At 29.0% G+C, this 17,472-nt stretch overlaps 1 protein-coding gene and 1 long non-coding RNA gene across 2 annotated transcripts in view; both read right to left on the bottom strand.

Moving 5' to 3' along the window:
- LOC113384945 overlaps positions 1 to 17,472 on the bottom strand; it is a 36,920-nt gene that overhangs the window by 5,853 nt on the left and 13,595 nt on the right. The gene's annotated exons all lie outside the window — the stretch shown is intronic.
- On the bottom strand, positions 4,348 to 6,585 carry LOC113384944 (transketolase-like protein 2). The gene has a single exon (XM_026622723.1). It carries the CDS (start codon positions 6,433 to 6,435, stop codon positions 4,555 to 4,557), a length of 1,881 nt encoding a protein of 626 aa, XP_026478508.1. The 5' UTR covers positions 6,436 to 6,585; the 3' UTR covers positions 4,348 to 4,554.

Raw genomic sequence — 17,472 nt, forward strand, 5'->3', positions numbered from 1 at the left:
CTATAATTCAATATAACATATCAAACGAGTCTAAAACTTGTCCTTATATTAAAATTCACAAATTATAAGGTAGATTTTACTTAGAAGGGCCAATGAATTTTTGTGCAAAGATCAGTTAAGCCAACTTTTTATAACTATCAATTAAAAAATAAACTAGAGGTTCAGGACATCGTGCCTTAAGGCAAATTGCTAGAACTTCATGTAGCGAAATGAAATACTCGAAAATTTTTAAACGTTTTCAAATAGAATATTATAAATAGATTCAATCAAAAGCACGATTTAATAAGAATAAATTAAATATTTAATTTTGCCAAATTATTAAAAAAAATTCTTGTTAATCTAGACATTTAATTAAGGTGTACATACAGCCTTGTGCCTAATTTCTGGGTACAAAATTTACGTTTTTATATACAATTTAAAAAAAATTATTATTATCATTCGACCTACTACTATCATACGTGCTTATATACATATTAAATTGAGTATTCCTTAATCTGTGAAAGTTATAAATAAATTGCGTTATCGGTTTTCTCATTTAAAAGTATCGTCTGCCATGATATTACTTATATCAATTTCACGTGTGCGGAAAGTGATACTGTTGTAATATTTTCACCAGCAAGATTTTAATTAAAAATTTCGTGATGCAAGAAGAGAAGTCGAGTCCGATAATCAAAATAATATTCCAAATTGTAAAGATAATAAAATAAATCTTTTATTTGATGATTGTACGGTTGCACACTGAATGAGTTATTGGGGATTATGAAATGTATCATCATAATTATGTTTTAATCAACTAGAGCAATTAGGATCAAGTCAACTGTGACCTCTTTTGTGTTCAATCATATGATCAAACAGAAAAATCATTAGAGTAAAATTTAATCTTTTTCTTCAAAATTTTAACATCATAATGACTTGAAGCGACATTCTTTTTCTATTTTCTGTGCCAAACTGCTTCAAAGCATAAAAAACATAAAATACTTGCATCAGATTTGTATGATCAGGTATTGAAATAGAATCAGTAAATAAAATATAACGCTTTTGTGCTTCTTGCCACAAAGGTCCAATTCGTCTTTCAGTAATTATACTATCTATACCAAATGAACTACATCACAACTATCGAACTATATTCAGGGAAATTTTCACGTAATTCCTAATTATAGCAATATGCTTTTTCTTACTATTTTTCTAGAATTTATCTGACCCTTGTTACCCCATAGGAGATAAAATGGGACAACCGGGGCAAACAGATTCAATGTCTTCTATTGAATTTTAAAGGGATTTAACGAAATAATAGCTGCATTATTCAAGTAATGCAAGATATCAATTTTATGGGTAATTTTTTTACAAAGATACCAAAGATATCACAGTATATTACATTGATCTAGTATTTTATCAGAAATATCAGGAGATCAGGAGAGTCGGAATAACAATTTATTTAATTTATCTCTCGTAGAATTACTTTTTTAAACTTAATTTACTTTTTTATTGTTTACACCTTTGCCCAGAGTAAAGGTTCAGTTGGTCCTTTCAATCCCACCTATGTGTCGCTTATCTTCTGATAGCGAAGTCGTAAGAATAAAGGCTGCATACATCTTTTGCCCTCTACTATCAAATATAGTTGTTAAAAAAATCTAATTTTATTTATTTTTGAGATATCTGTGGTGGTCATACAAATGCAATTTTTAATGTAAGTAATCAGTAATTTTTGTTTGATTCCTTCACTTCATTTTATTGTAAAAACACTCCCTGTGCTATTTTGTGCAAAAAACATAGAAATTGCTTTCGTAGACTCGAATAGTAACATGTAAAATCATGGCGGTCATAACAGCTGGACATATTTTTTTTAAAAAAATGGGTCATTATAAGCGACATGTCAAAGTAAGCGAAGTCAATATATCCGGCGGTTTTTCTAGGGAATTTTATATGAAAACCAAACTTCATAGAACGTCAATATAAGCGGTCGGTCAATACCGTCATACTAAGCGGATTTTACTGTAAAATTATTGTATTTAGGTTGATTAAATTTAAAATCATAGATATCAATAATTATTATTAATAATAATAAACAATTTTAAAAATATTAATGATTGAATACGGAAAACTGTTATTCAAATTCAAAAATGTCCGTGGTGTAACAGGTCGATAAACTTACATAATAAGTGACAGTGTAATCTACACATTTTATAATAAACTTTTTTAAAAATCTAAACTTGACCTCTAAGTTTATCTCTTAGTATCCAAGAGTCTTTGGTAATTTACTGTTTAAACTGCTTTAAGTTTGTCGCATGTTGTTTGTTAGTTTATCAAAATTTAAGCAATTATAAGAGATCACATTTTCTAATGTTATCGCTTATTATAATAAGTAAGAAAGTCAAAAATTTAAATTTTTTTAATAATTTTCGAACTTTTTACGGATATTATTGAAAACATTCAGCAAATTGCTTAAAGACACAAAACAAAAAAAATGTTAGCTTTTGCCAGAAATTAAGACATTATTTGAAATATTATTATTTCAATACACACACTTAAAAAAAACATTCTTATGAATTTGTTTTAGGGCATTCTGATTCCAAACACATTGTTATGCGATATAAAAAATTGTTACAGTTTTGTGATCTGGTTTATATTTAATCTTGCATTTGATTTGTCAGCTTCATAGTAACTGTATACGCGGGTCAATAGCATTTATTTCTTATCTCACGTCATGCAATTAATTCTCAACCGTATAACTGATTAATATATTTTACGTAATTCCTTTCACAATAAATGAATTCATTTGTACAATTGAATTTCAATGTGCCGAAATTGCAAGCATTAATAAATCAGTAGATACAACAAAGGATTTTGCAAATTCTTTTTAAAAAAAATAATTTAGCAAACTTTATTTAATTAATATTGAAACTTTACTATTAATAAGTTAACCATAAATATTATAATAATTACCAATTATATATATATATATATATATATTAGGGTGGTCCTTAAAATGGTCATATTTTCGAATTTCCTTGCTCCCAGGGGCTCAAATGGTTCCAAATTGATAACAAACAATTCTCTGAAAGTTTTAGCTCTTAATATTAACGTTTAGATAGAGCGCAATTCAATCAAAGTTTGTATGGAAAGAGCATGGAAAAAAATTTGAAAATTTAAAAAAAATGTTTTAGGTATAACTCAGCGACAAATGAATGAGTTTTATTCATTTATTTGTTCGCTAAATTGCATCTAAAGAAAAAGATTAAAAAAGATTAAAAAAGATTTTTAAAATTTTTGAAAATTTTTCCATGCTGTTTCCATACAAAATTTTGATTGAATTGCGCTCTATCTAAACGTTAATATTAAGAACTAAAACTTTCAGAGAATTGTTTATCTATTTGGAACCATTTGAGCCCGTGGGAGCAAGGAAATTCGAAAATAACCATTTTAAGGACCTAGGGTGGTCCTATATATATCCTATATGTATACACATGCATATATAGCGTCAATTTAATTAAAAATCTAGAAGTATATATTATAAAATTCCATATCAACCAGCTTCTTCCTCGCAACATGATTTTTAATATGTAATTAAAAAAAATCTTTAATAAAGATTAATTTTTTGTATGATAAGCCAATTTTCCATGCATACAAAATAGACTGATGATTAATATATAACAGCTGATGTTAATGGATTAAATTTTAAACAAATTAAAAGCGCAGTCTGAAATAATAACATGTATACATATTAATTGTGGAACCTATAAATTAGAAATTTTAATAACTCATTAAAAATTAATATTAATTAAAATTTTAATAAACTTTAAAAATTTTTATAAAGTGATTAAAGTTTAATGAAGCCATATGAAGCATTTAAAAATTGAAGATTTTGTAACGATCAAGAAAAATTTTTTTACAAATAAAATTAAATAATTTCAAACTAATATGTTCAGACACTGCAGTGAATCAATTTTTGTTTGTAACTTTAAACTCGAGGTTTATATTATATAATGAAATAATGAAACAATTGTGATTATTGCTTGAACACTCTAAATTATCACAAATTTTAGGAAGTTAAATATTTGAAACAGGTATTTCCACTAATTTATAGTCTATAATGTACTAACGAAACTTTTGTGTATTTCAAATACAATGAATTTTCTGCTTGCTTTTTTTTAATATTGTTTCATTTTTGGATTTAAATGAAAATGTTATGATCAAATTATCATAAACTGCACTGAAAAATATATATTAGTTTTGTTATTACTTAATAGAAACAACAAAGTATAAAATTGTATTTTTTTATTAACTAACTTTCACAATATAACTCACTAAATGCCTTCAAAACAACTACAATATAATGGTTATTTTCAATACTTAACAAATTTATATCCAGTCTAATAAATTCTCAGGAAAACAATATAAAAATATATAACTATAATAGATTCGAATTAACATTTTGGAAATGTAATATAATATTACAAACTATGTGATTATATTCTAATTTTATAAAAAGCTTATCACAAACTTGATTGATTACTGATAACTTAATTTTGCTTTGATGACCTGCATTAAAAAAATTTATGCTTTCAAGATACTGTGCACTGCAGCAACTACATGTTTAGCTGAAATTCCAAACATATCTAAGAGCACTTTTGGAGGTCCAGATCTTGGAACATTTGGTACAAACAAATGCTTCACCACAATGTTTCTTTCCAGTGCCAGAGCTGACAATACAGCTTCTCCCAAGCCTCCTTGTTGATAATGGTCCTCTACAACCACTACCCTGCCTTTGCAAGCCTTTGCATTTTGGACGATAGCTACTTGATCAATTGGTTTAACAGTGAATGGATCTAAAAGACGGCAATTGATTCCTTCGGAAGCTAATGTATTAGCAGCTGCCAAACCTTCATACAAAGATACACCAGCACCAATAATTAAAACCTCGTCATCATTTGATTGCTTAACAATCTTAGCTTTTCCAATAATGAATGGTTCATCATTTGCATATAAAATTTCAGTTGCTGGTCGAGAAGTACGTATGAAACATACTCCTTTAGTATTAGCAGCTAACTCCACAGCTCTTTCGCAACTAACGGCATCACTTGGATAAAATACAGTACTGCCTGGAATAGTACGGAACATAGCAATATCTTCTAAACCCATTTGGCTAGGTCCGTCCTCACCAATACTTACACCACAGTGAGATCCGACAAAATTGACATTTGTTTGTGATATGGCCCCCATGCGAATCTGATCAAATGCCCGAGTGAAAAATGTTGCAAATGTTGAAGCAAATGCTACACATCGGTCACGACAAGCTGTACCAATTGAAACACCACAAAGATTTTGTTCGGCTATAAAGCATTCAATATAACGATCAGGATAAGCTTCTTTAAGCTTGTCGGAGAAAGTAGAATTTTTGGTATCTCCATCTAAAGCTATCACACGACTATTGTTTGCACCAATTTTGGCTAAAGCCACACCATAAGCCAGACGGGTTGCAACACTCTCACCCAGCTTATATTCAGGTGGTTTAGATAACTTTATATTTGTGATGTCTACTTTAGGTGCGTCATCAACGATAGGCTGAGGGCTCAAAGTGTGTGGGCCAGCATTGAAGATTTGGCCTTGTAAATGTTTAATAACACCTTCAGCCTTAGCTCCTAATGGTTTACCATGCCACTTATCAGAGTCTTCAATTTCTGGGAAGAATTTACCTTTAAATGTTTTAGCAATCAAGGCTGTCGGTTTGTCTTTTGTACACTTAGCTTCATGAAAGGCTTTACACAGTTGTTCGACATCATGCCCATCAACAACTATGGCATTGAAGCCAAAGCCTTCTAATCGTAGACGGTATACTTCCATTTTGTGCTGCAGAGATGTAGCTTCTGATTGGCCAAGTCGATTGACATCAAATATCACACAAAAGTTATCAAGCTTGTAATAACTAGCAAAGTGCAAAGACTCCCACACAGATCCTTCAGCTGATTCGCCATCGCCCACTAGGCAGTATACTCGATAACTAGCTTTATCAAAATTTTTTCCTACATATGCCATACCCGCTCCGACAGCAACACCTTGGCCGAGGGAACCAGTTCCGACATCAATGAAATTCAATCTTGGGGTAGGATGCCCTTCCAAATCTGAATCGATTTTGCGCAATTTTAACAATTCATCTGTTGGAAACAAGCCGGCTTCAGCCCAAGCCGCGTATAAAATAGGCGCCGCATGGCCCTTAGATAAAACAAATCTGTCACTAGATGGATGTCTAGGAAAGCTGATAGTATACCTCATAGTATTGAAGAAGAGCACAGATATTATCTCAGCCATTGAAGAGCATGATGTGGGATGCCCGGATTTGGAGGCTTCGGTCATTCTGATGGAGTGAATACGCAATTTGTGCGCTATGTCGCGCAACTCTTGAAGAGTTTTAGCTTCTGGTTTGTGATAATCAGCCATTTTGAATAGCTTAACACTATTTTAATTCACAAAAACTATATAACGACGCAATACGTGCGGCTCGAATTGCAATACACCACTAACCTTCGTTAACCTCCAAACACCGAGTTACTAGACGATGCCGAATGCGCAACAAGCACAAAGCGAAACTACGAGATGCAAGCACATGAAGTTGGTTATATTAACACAAATTAGTGTTGCCAGCACATATAAAATATTCTGTAGCAAGTTCACCTTGTATGGGTGCGTCCACACTGATGAATTTAATTTCGCTGGCATAATAAATTTTATTTAAAACGAGTATTTTTGTGGACATATACTGCATGGCATAAACCATGTATAAATATTGTTAAAACCATGTATATTGTTCTTCGCATTAATTACTTAGCCTCAAGTAATTAATAAATTTCAGATCTGAATGCAATGTCTTCTTATAAAAATAATATTAAAAAATTGTACTTATTACCGACAATCAAATATAATGTTTACAAGAGAAAATTCATAATATCAATATTTGTTATTTTGTCATTGTACGATATCGATAATATTCATGGCACAGTTTTATTTTAATTGTAATTCAATATATTATTATTAATGAATTATACAAAGCATACAAATCAACAAATTTTTCATAAATTAGTCATTACTGTGAAAAAAAAATTAGAATAATAATAATAATAATTAATAATAATAAATTATAATAATAATTGTAATTAGATAATAAAATTAAATCACATATATGTGAAAATACAGAATCACAAGTAATTTCAAATTGCCAGGAAAAAACAATAAAAATGAAGAATTATTATAGTTTCTGTGTATTCAGAATCGAAAATTTTTCCTTTTTTTATGAACATGGTTTGAAAATATTTATTTAGTTTCGTACAAGTTAAGAAAAGACTAACATATCAATGTTACAAACAGCATATACTTCTATTGAAAAAGTCAAGAACATATATTTTTTTAAATATAACATATTATTAATAAAAAATGTCTGAAATATGATTTTCTTTCATCAAAAGTAGGACATCCCACGTGAAACTATTTCACCGACATTAATAGAATTTTTTGGAATTTGCTCAAATTGTTATTAACATAACATCTTGCATTATTAACATAGTCACTAACTACAATATTTAGAAATTACGTTGTAGTGAAAGTTACTGCAGTTATTTCTATAGCATTTATATTCAAAGGTGTAAGTCAATGATAGTGTAATAAACATTGAATTTAATAAATCTATTTTACTTGTTTTTAATTTTCCATTGGGTAAAAGGTATTGTAATCTTCAAAAAATCGAAAATAAAAATTCTCGAACATTTTAGCATACCTTAGAAAAAATTGATGAATGTGTGCGCGTATGTATGGATGCAATTTTTTGTCTACCTTTTCGGAGTACGGATCAACCGATTTGAAATATTCAAAAAGCGTTTAACTCCTATTAATAAGAAAACGTGCTAATTAGTTGTTGGCAAAAGTCGGTCAAGCCGTTTAGGAGATAGGAAGCAAAGATTGCAGAAAATAGATATTAAGTTTTTGAGAGTACGGAGAATCCGATTTGAATGATTTAAAAAACATTCAATTTGAAATGATGAGAAAACGTGGTGATTAGTTTTTACAAAGAAGGGCCAGCCGTTTCAGAGATAAGGAGCTAAAAGTGTAAAAAATGTTAAATCCAAGACAATATGAGAATATAATCAATTCATGATATAATAATAATAATAAATAGTAGTCTGCCCGAAAGCAGGTACATGGTATGAGAGCACCACAAAATCAATAATTTTCCTCCCCTCTCTTGTTTATTATTTTCATTGCCATTTTATTACCATATTATTAATAAACATTTATCACTTTATATTCGTTTTTATGAATTTTTCTTTCCAAATTTCTGCTGCCGTGTTTCCTTGTCCTGTACTTCGCCTTTCAGTTCTCTGTATTTCCTCTTCTCGCGTAAGTCGTCAATCATCTGCATTCTTCTTCTTCCTAATCCATTCAGTCCTTCTATTTTGACTTCGACGACGTCGCGCAAAAAGCACTCTTTTTGCAGAATGGGTTCGATCCAGTTTCCTTTTCTTTTCAGAATTGTGCTCAGTAGAGTCTTTTTTTCGTCCAGTCTTCTTAGGACTTCTTCATTTGTTATCATGGCGGTCTACTTTATCTTCTCCATTCGGCTCCAGCAACACAATTCAAAACTATGCAGATAGTTCTTAATGGCTTTTCTCAGAGTCCATGTCTCTGATCCGTACAGAGGTATGCTCCAGACATGACACTCTCTTCCGCAATTTTCGAGATTAAGTTTGCTTGTCCTGATCTCTCTTGTATCTGTCTTTGGTGAAAATGCTTCCTAAATAATTGATATGATCAACGTCTTCCAATTCTCGATTTCCTACTATTATCTTCAGAGGATCATCTCGTTTTGATACTCTCATCACTTTCGATTTATCGATATTATTCATGATATATTGAATATAATATGTTCAATGATTTGAACCAAACTGTATTTTTGTTATTTCTCTGTGATAAAAGGTAAAATACAAGGAAACTATATATATCTATCACGAGATATATCTATCACGAGTTATAGTATTATAATCCTTATTATAAAACTTATTATTCCCCAATAGATAATTATCAACTAATTTCCGTTTCTTTTCCTTTACTTATTTATATATCTATTTATTATTTATATATACTCTTCTTTTATCGAAGTATATATCGATATATAACAATGATTATTGTTATATATCACAACCAATTTTTTTCTGATAACAGGCTATCACAAAATTTAATTATATGAATATAATCTGTAATCATTGTTTATTTTTCCTTGAAGTTGCAAACTTGGCAAGAAATAAATATTGTATAAATTTATATGACATAATTTCAGTTCTATAACAGAGAAATCAAGTTTGTAATCAAAATGACTATTTTAGTGCGTGATAGTGAATATTACTTTGCAAAAGTGATCAAAATATACAAAATCATTTTATCAAATGTTTTAAACATTGAATATCATTCCAATTCCATTATGTGTTCAAAACCAAATTTGATTGACCCAGATGTCAATTGATCAAGATGGTCCTAATTTCAAATAGAAATTTTTATTTCTTAATTTTCAATATGGCTTGAAATTTATTATCAATCGATATGAAATCATCGATCATGAAATGAATACGGACAATATAATAAGTAAATTGATCTACCACAGACCCTGGTTTGGCTGTCAGGTGGTAAGTTCCATCGTTCCATCCCTCAACCGTGGCAACAATCGCAGGTGATGTAGTGGAAGTAGAGAACTGCTACAAGGGCGCACGCGCTTATCATGAAGAACGTTTTTCGTTCCATAGTTCGGATAACTTTGAATAGTTATTGTTATGATTCCAATATCACCTGATATACATTTCAATTTTTTTTGTTGAAAATTTCACTATAAATTTACCGTAATGACATTTCGAATTGTGCAATGTTACTTGTGACGTTTCTTAAAAGAAAATTAAATTTCGATTTTCCTTTGTTTCCAAATTTCTCATTTGTCAGTGTTATATTCGTAAGAGTGTTAAATTGATGTGTTCAGTTATATTACAATGTTTTCGAAAAAAGATTAAATTAGTAGTGCCTCAATGAAGAATGGTGCCTTTGGAAATGTCATTGAAAAGAATGTTGGATACATCAAACAGTGATTATACCACGACCCAGTTCTTAGAAGAAGTTTGTTCGTCAAAATATATCAATTTCGACGAAGAAAAATCTCCAGAGAAAGACTCCATAAACAATTGGAGCCCGCCCAGAAAAAGAATAAAAAAAGAAAAAAGTGAAGAACTGTCACCAAAGCCCAAAACCATTGAACTGGAGACCAATAGTCCTGGTGTCAAATCTTTATCTAACCTAGATTGGTTGATAGATGTTAAAATGACTGATTTAATTCCAAATCTTGTAAATATAGATAATGTGTGTGAAGAGCAAAATAATTGTAATAAGAAACCAGAAAAGAAAAGTACGAATTCTCAGAATAGCAAAATGTCAAAACAAGATAGCCTAATGAAACGTATTAAAGAATTATTACCATTAAAAGCTGTAGAAAATAATAATTATAAACAAAGAAATGATGAGACTGAAACTCCGTCGGTACTTTGGTATGTTATTTATAATATTGTTCATTTAAATATCTTATAATTTAATAATCACACAAGAAAAATAAATAATTTTTAGAACAATTTATGCTTTTTATATCAGATTATATTTTGTTCAGGATATGTCAAAATCTTACATCGTAAGTCATATAACTTTACATCATTTTCATGTAAGGTAGAGACTTTGAAATTTGCGGTTAATATATAGAATGTATTAAATATAAATGGACGAAGTGAAACATTGAATATATATTGAATTCACACTTTTTCGAGCAAAAAAAAATAAGGCTTTACCTTAAATTTTTTAACTATTGCGCACATCAACTGTAATCTTTAGGCATAACTGGATTTTAATATATTTTAAAATATGCAATATAAGTTTAAATTATTTGTTGTCATCGAACATGAGTAGTCGAAATATATGTTAAATCGGATGATAGCTTTGATGCAAAATTAAAAGCTCTCATCTTTAAGTGGATTTTACCAAGGTTTTTAAAAATATTTTTTGAAATTGAAAATTTTTTTTTAAATGCATGATATGACATGCATATAATTTTTCACATAAACAATGAAAAGAAGTAAATTTTAGTTAATGATTGACTACATAGAATTACAATTATTTTATTTATGATTTGGTAACAATAAACTGTTAACAGCTTTTTATAAGAATTTGAGCATGACGTAGAAGTAATTCGTTGGACTTCGTTTAAAAACGCTATTTTATATAGGTGAATTTTGAAAGAGCTATACAAAATTTAAAATTAATTAATTGTAATATATTCAATTTACTTGCTTGTAAACTAATATGTAATTTTCACTAGTCGAATATTTGGGAGAAACATTAAGAATTTTCGTATAGAGTTCGGTCATTCATCACAACCCATATTAAATAATTTTACTGTAGGTTTACTTTTATCCAGCATGTTTAGAAAATGTATCAAAAATTGTATTTAATTTTCGTACCAAAAGATTTTCTCCGGACAGTTATAAAAACGATTTTCTTAAAAAAAACCTTTTAAGTATAGTAGAATATTTTTTATAATCTACTATTTAATGAAACCAGTCAAATTTACGTGTTATTTCAGTTGTAATTGATCATTAATTATGACTGTAATATAAATTGCAATATATAATAAAAAATCGTCAGTGTAATTTATATTTATATCTACTAAAGATCGCATTTTTTTTCTATATTATAAGTTGATTACTATATACATGAATTTGCCTTTCTAGTACTAAACAAAATAGACATTTCATTTAGTAAATAGATATTCTTGAAGATAGGTCAATAATCTAAGAATTCTGAGTAATTAGATCTATAATTCTTTGAAAGCAAAGAGTCTTTTAAAAAGAAAAAGGCAAAGCTTTCTCTTAAGAGAAATGTACTTTTAATTTGAGTTCAAAGTTCGATGTAGCTTTTAAGCTGCATATTTAAAGTTTCAAAGTATTAGTTATCGTTATATAAATTATTCATGGTTTATGTATTGCCAAACGCAATAAAAGTATCTTTGATAAGTATTCAATATTAAAGAGATTGCTGATGTTTTTTCATAAAATACTTCTTCAATCAGACCTAATACCAGAACAAGAAAAAAGCTCAAATTTTAAAATGCCGAATTATTTCAATAGGATACATTTTTATTAGATTTAAAATTCTATATTCCTAATATAATAAATATGACATAATAAAAAAATTATAGAAAAAGATGAGAAAATCCCAGTTTTAAAATATAAAATATTTCACTATTCTGATAAAACAACTGCTGGAATTAAAGTTTTTGAGAAATTAAAGTTTACTCTATGAGTGAATTATTTTGAATTATTAGTGGAATGTGGCATATCAAATGCTCAATTAAAAAATTAAATCAACCAGTTGTCTGCCATCGTTTCGGAAAATAACAATTAATTTTGGTTGTATTAAAAATATTGAAAAAACCTAATCCATTTATTTAAAGTGACACATTAACAATTAATTTATTTAGTGCACATTAAAAATACGATTTGTTAAAAGCATATTCAGTGATTTCAGATTAGTGGGGAAAAAATATCAATTTGTCAGTAAAAAATGAGTTGTATACTATAATAAATATCATGGTAAAATTTACTTAAAATCACTCCAGCAAAGTTTTAGGGTGTTCGTGTGTAATTTTCAATTTTGATTGATAAATTTAAAAAGAATGTATCATTTTCCTTTAGCGAAAAATTCACTATCAAAGTACACGAAATTTAATTCCCATGTTATATTAAAAACTTGCATATATTTATATAATATGTGTATAAAAGTTGCATTTAGTTAAGGCCACAACAGTTTTCTGTAAATAAGCTAGGAATTACCAATAGTTAATACAAACATTTTGTAATTTTTATTATATTTAATGAATAAGGCCTAAACTTTACAGTTTGAGTTAATACGTATTACTAAACTACAGATTATGATTCCAATGCTCGAAGCCATTTATGGAAAAGCATGACTAGAGCTTTATTTATTTGCATATTTTAAATATTGGATCAAATAATTGTGTATAGATGCTAATAAATTATTATAATTCTTTTCAGTTGGAAGGGTACATCAAAACCACCATTCACATATACGGAATTAATAGAACATGCACTGAGAGAACAGGGTGGTCTGACTGTTTCCGAAATATATAATTGGATATCGTGAGTATATTTATGCACTTTGTACTATATATATATTTACTAAAATAAGCAAATGTGGAATAAAAAAATATCTTATATATTATAGAGACTACATTTTTATCAAAAAAAAAACAAAGAAGGTGTTTTCGCTCAAAAATGTAATTATTTATGTTATGTTTTATAGACAATCGATAAGACCTTCGACAAATCACTGGCAATGGTCAGATGATTTATATTTTGCCAACGCCATGAGTTGTATGTCAAATATTTTACTTAAAAATGAAAAAAAGAATTATTTTATAGACGTTTCAAGTTATTTTGACTTACTTGGCCTGTTTATATATGTAGATGCGTATGTGAACATAATTTTTACTCTCTAACCACTTCGGCCAGGTTAATATTAAGCAGTAGTGATATCGTGATTCACTTGAAGCATAGATATAAAATATTATAAATACTGAAAAATATACCCACGATGTAACATATCTCATCAGTATTAGATCAAAAATCTGTAAAAATCGTCTAACCATTGCGTTTCATTCTAATAAACACTAGATTAAGGAATTGCATCTCAATTGTTTATAAAATATATAGTTCAGATTAAAGATTTTTAGAAGTTTTAAGTTATGGTTTTAGTCGTAGAAAACATCCATTGGAGACCGCACTTATTGCTATTGAGAGACTTGCAATTTTTGCAATTAATCGCAAGAGATAAATATATTAGTTAATAAATCCTTTAGAGATTAAGGTTCAAAATACGATATTTTTATGGTTCGTTTACAACTACCTTAACTTTCACCAATTACAACTACCTTATCAATATATGTACCTACTTTAAAAATAATAATAAAAAAAGGTTTCTGAACATTTTAGCATACCTTAGAAAAAATGGGTGTACGTGTGTGTGTATGTATGTTTGGATACAATTTTTCGTCTACGATTTCGGGCGCACGGATCAACCGATTTGAATGATTCAAAAAACATTCCATTCCTATTGATGGAAAAACGTTCTGATTAGTTTTTGGCGAAGACTGGTCTAGCCGTTTCGATGACATGGGGCAAAATTTCCAAGAATGGTAATTAAATGTTTGAGGTAACGGAGAGCCCGATTTGAATGATCCAAGAAACATTTTACTTATATTGACAAAAAGAATTGATTAATTTTGGGTAAAGCAGGTCCATTTGTTTCAGGAAAAATTAAAAAAAAAAGATATTTTGCGGTCAAAAACGATCACTAGACATATGCACATCAAATTACCAGATATTTCATAGAGATTTTAATAATGCGAGTAGTAATTTTGCACATTTTTTGGATTTCTTACCAAGATTTTTAATTTTTAATGTTCACTTATACGATTCAAAAAAGTTCCAGCAATTTACTTGAGGCACGATGCCATGCAGCACTAGTTTTAAATATTTTTGCAATTCTTGCAACTTTTTTCTTAAAAATATATAAAATTCAACTTCAAAAAATATGTTTGGAATCACCATTTAAAATACTTGCATTAACAATTTAGCAGTCATAATTATTTTTCTTTACTCATTATTATCACAGTTACAACTCACTATAAATAAAAATCAAGACAGCTGGACTAAAATCTGAATAAAGTGTGGAGATATAATATTTCAGTTAACAATGAGGCGATATTTATACATAAAATTAAAGTTTTTTTATTAGTAGTTCGTGCGTTACGGTCAATAGAACATGTAATTCATGAAATGTTGATATGTAATGTTTAGCCCCCGATAAGGGATGGAGGAATTCGAACGATTAGGCATATTGAAGTCGTGCCCGGTCTTGCGTGTAAATACTATTAACGGGTAATGATCACAACATCCTGCGATAAATGCAATTTATAAAAGGAATGAAATAAATACCACGTGGGGCATTGATATCATTCACACGTGAAAGCAGGTGGAAGAGAAAAATGACTTTCACCTGCATAAGATCGATGGATTCTACTTTTAATGATATTCTTTATTTACATCCAAATTTTAATAGTACAAATCTATGAATTTACAATTATAACGAAGAATTGTATATTATTTGCAACTTCTATTTTTTAGCGGCAGAAGTGAAGGTATAAGTTAATAACAAGCAGGACCTTTAACTAATAAAAAGCATTTTACAACAATTTTGATTTGATTCGGTAAATTATTTCAACAGTGTTGTCATTATTTTTTTTTTAGAAAAGTAGAATAAACGATACTTGGCTGCTTTAACATATTTCCGTTAAAAAAGTTCAAACAATGTAGTTAGCATTATTTATTAACACTAATAGTAAATTCAAACAAGAATTTTATAAATTAACTTTTGAGTTATTCAAGTTCGGGAAGAACTTACTATGGTAACTACTTTTTGTGGGCTAAATATAATTGAAGAATCATCAGATAAACATTGTTGCATTCTAACAATACTAATGGAGCAATTCTGTTGTAACAGAGCACATAACAGTGTTGTCATGCACGCACGCTATCTTATGTTTGTTTATTGACAGTGAAAATTGTGAAATTGTCTATCTATTTGCTGTGCAATCAGGCGTATTCTACATATAAACAAGTAAGAAAGAATGTTATGAAAATAGAATTCTAGATTATAAAATATTATAAGAATTCAGTTATTATAAGATTCTTTCTTGCTTGTTTATATGTAAAATACGCCTGATAGCAAGTAGATAGACATTTTCACAATTTTCACAAGCATAAGATAGCGTTACCATGACAATGCTATGTAATGGGCTCTGTTACAGCACAATAGCGACATAAGTTAAGGAATCACATCACAACAATATAGTTCTCATATTGCAGCTAAAACAAACAAAAGATTTTTGATAAAATAAGGACCTTGATAAAATAAAACAACAAGCTATTAGGTTTTTATTGTTTAACACATAATAACAAGATTAACAATTACGTTTAATAATATGCATTTTTTTATTTTTACCACAACTTTCCGGTTCAATTTTCTCAAATGGCTATAAGATTCACATCGAAGTTTTATAGGACTCGCTATTAGCAAATATTGGAACAATTTGGGCAAAACTTTCACTGAAAATTTTGAAAAGTTTATATTTATTTCTTACTAAATTGAGTAGTGGTTACTGGATACTGGATACGGTTGTGCCACTTTATTTTTGATCTTTTGACAAAAGTAACTTAAATGGTATTTAGAACATTTGTTTACAAAAAAATACTGCAATATTGTCCTTAAATACAATGGATTAGTTATAAAATCAAATCATACAAGGAAAGGTAAACCGTCCATACCCTAGGGACGGTTGTGACAGACATAAAAATAGGTAAAAAACTATTGTCAGAAATATGTAACACAGCATGAATTGCTTATATATATGTAACAGAACATAATTTTTTAAACAAGAAATCTTTGTGAAATCTTATATTTTCTTGTATGAAATTTTCTTTTCCTTTTCCATTTTGTATTTTGTGTTAGTTTAGTCAGATTTTTTATCAGTTTGAATTAAACCCAAAAAGGACAAAAAATACTAATTGCTGGTAATTAATTACTAATATTCACCTTACAGCAAAATAACAAAGTGATCTATATGAATACAAGTAACATAAATAGTTTTTATAAAAAGAAAATGAACAAAAACTTACTTTTTGCTCTTTAAAAGAAATTCGGTTTACATGTCATGTTTATTCGAACAAACTTTATTTCTCGCCCTTCGGACACTACGAATTTTAGGAATTTGTTCATAAAATTGTTACACAGATTGACATAAAAATTTGCCAAGCTTTTATAAATATTAAAGTTTTCCTGAATTTTTCAAATATTTTAAAACAAAAATTTTAAAATCATTCAAAAACGTACAAGATTTTCATTAGTTTCATAATTTTCATCGATTTGAACAATTTTAAAGAATTTAAATTCTATAAGAAAAATATCAATTTTATTTTAATAATATTTGTTGGAAAGACGGAAAATTCCGACAACTTGTCTTAAAGCGCAATGCCACAGACCGCCAGTTAAATTTTGTTCTGATTTGACGAAAACATTGAAAATCTTACTACTAGCGCAGTAGTGATTCAGGTCTTCGGGGCTAAATGTACCTGGTACCGTGGTGTTTATACCCAGATATAAGCATTGTGCGGTTACGGCTAAAATGATACTATAGAATAGCGTTAGCGTAGTATAGATTAGAACATCCCTCGTGTCAAAGTAGCGCCGGCGAATCGGAGCGTGGCGGAGGCGTGCGTAGTCGGAAAAGACGCATTCATTCGCTAGTACGCTTTCCTAGGGAAAACG

The sequence above is a fragment of the Ctenocephalides felis genome, unplaced genomic scaffold (assembly GCF_003426905.1).
Source record: "Ctenocephalides felis isolate EL2017-DRISC unplaced genomic scaffold, ASM342690v1 CF-g0.4_SCAFFOLD_03571, whole genome shotgun sequence".
In the NCBI taxonomy this organism is placed as follows: domain Eukaryota; kingdom Metazoa; phylum Arthropoda; class Insecta; order Siphonaptera; family Pulicidae; genus Ctenocephalides; species Ctenocephalides felis.

Bases quoted from the DNA above. Each gene is read 5' to 3' on its own strand.
- LOC113384944 (XM_026622723.1), bottom strand. From the start codon at position 6,435: ATGGCTGATTATCACAAACCAGAAGCTAAAACTCTTCAAGAGTTGCGC.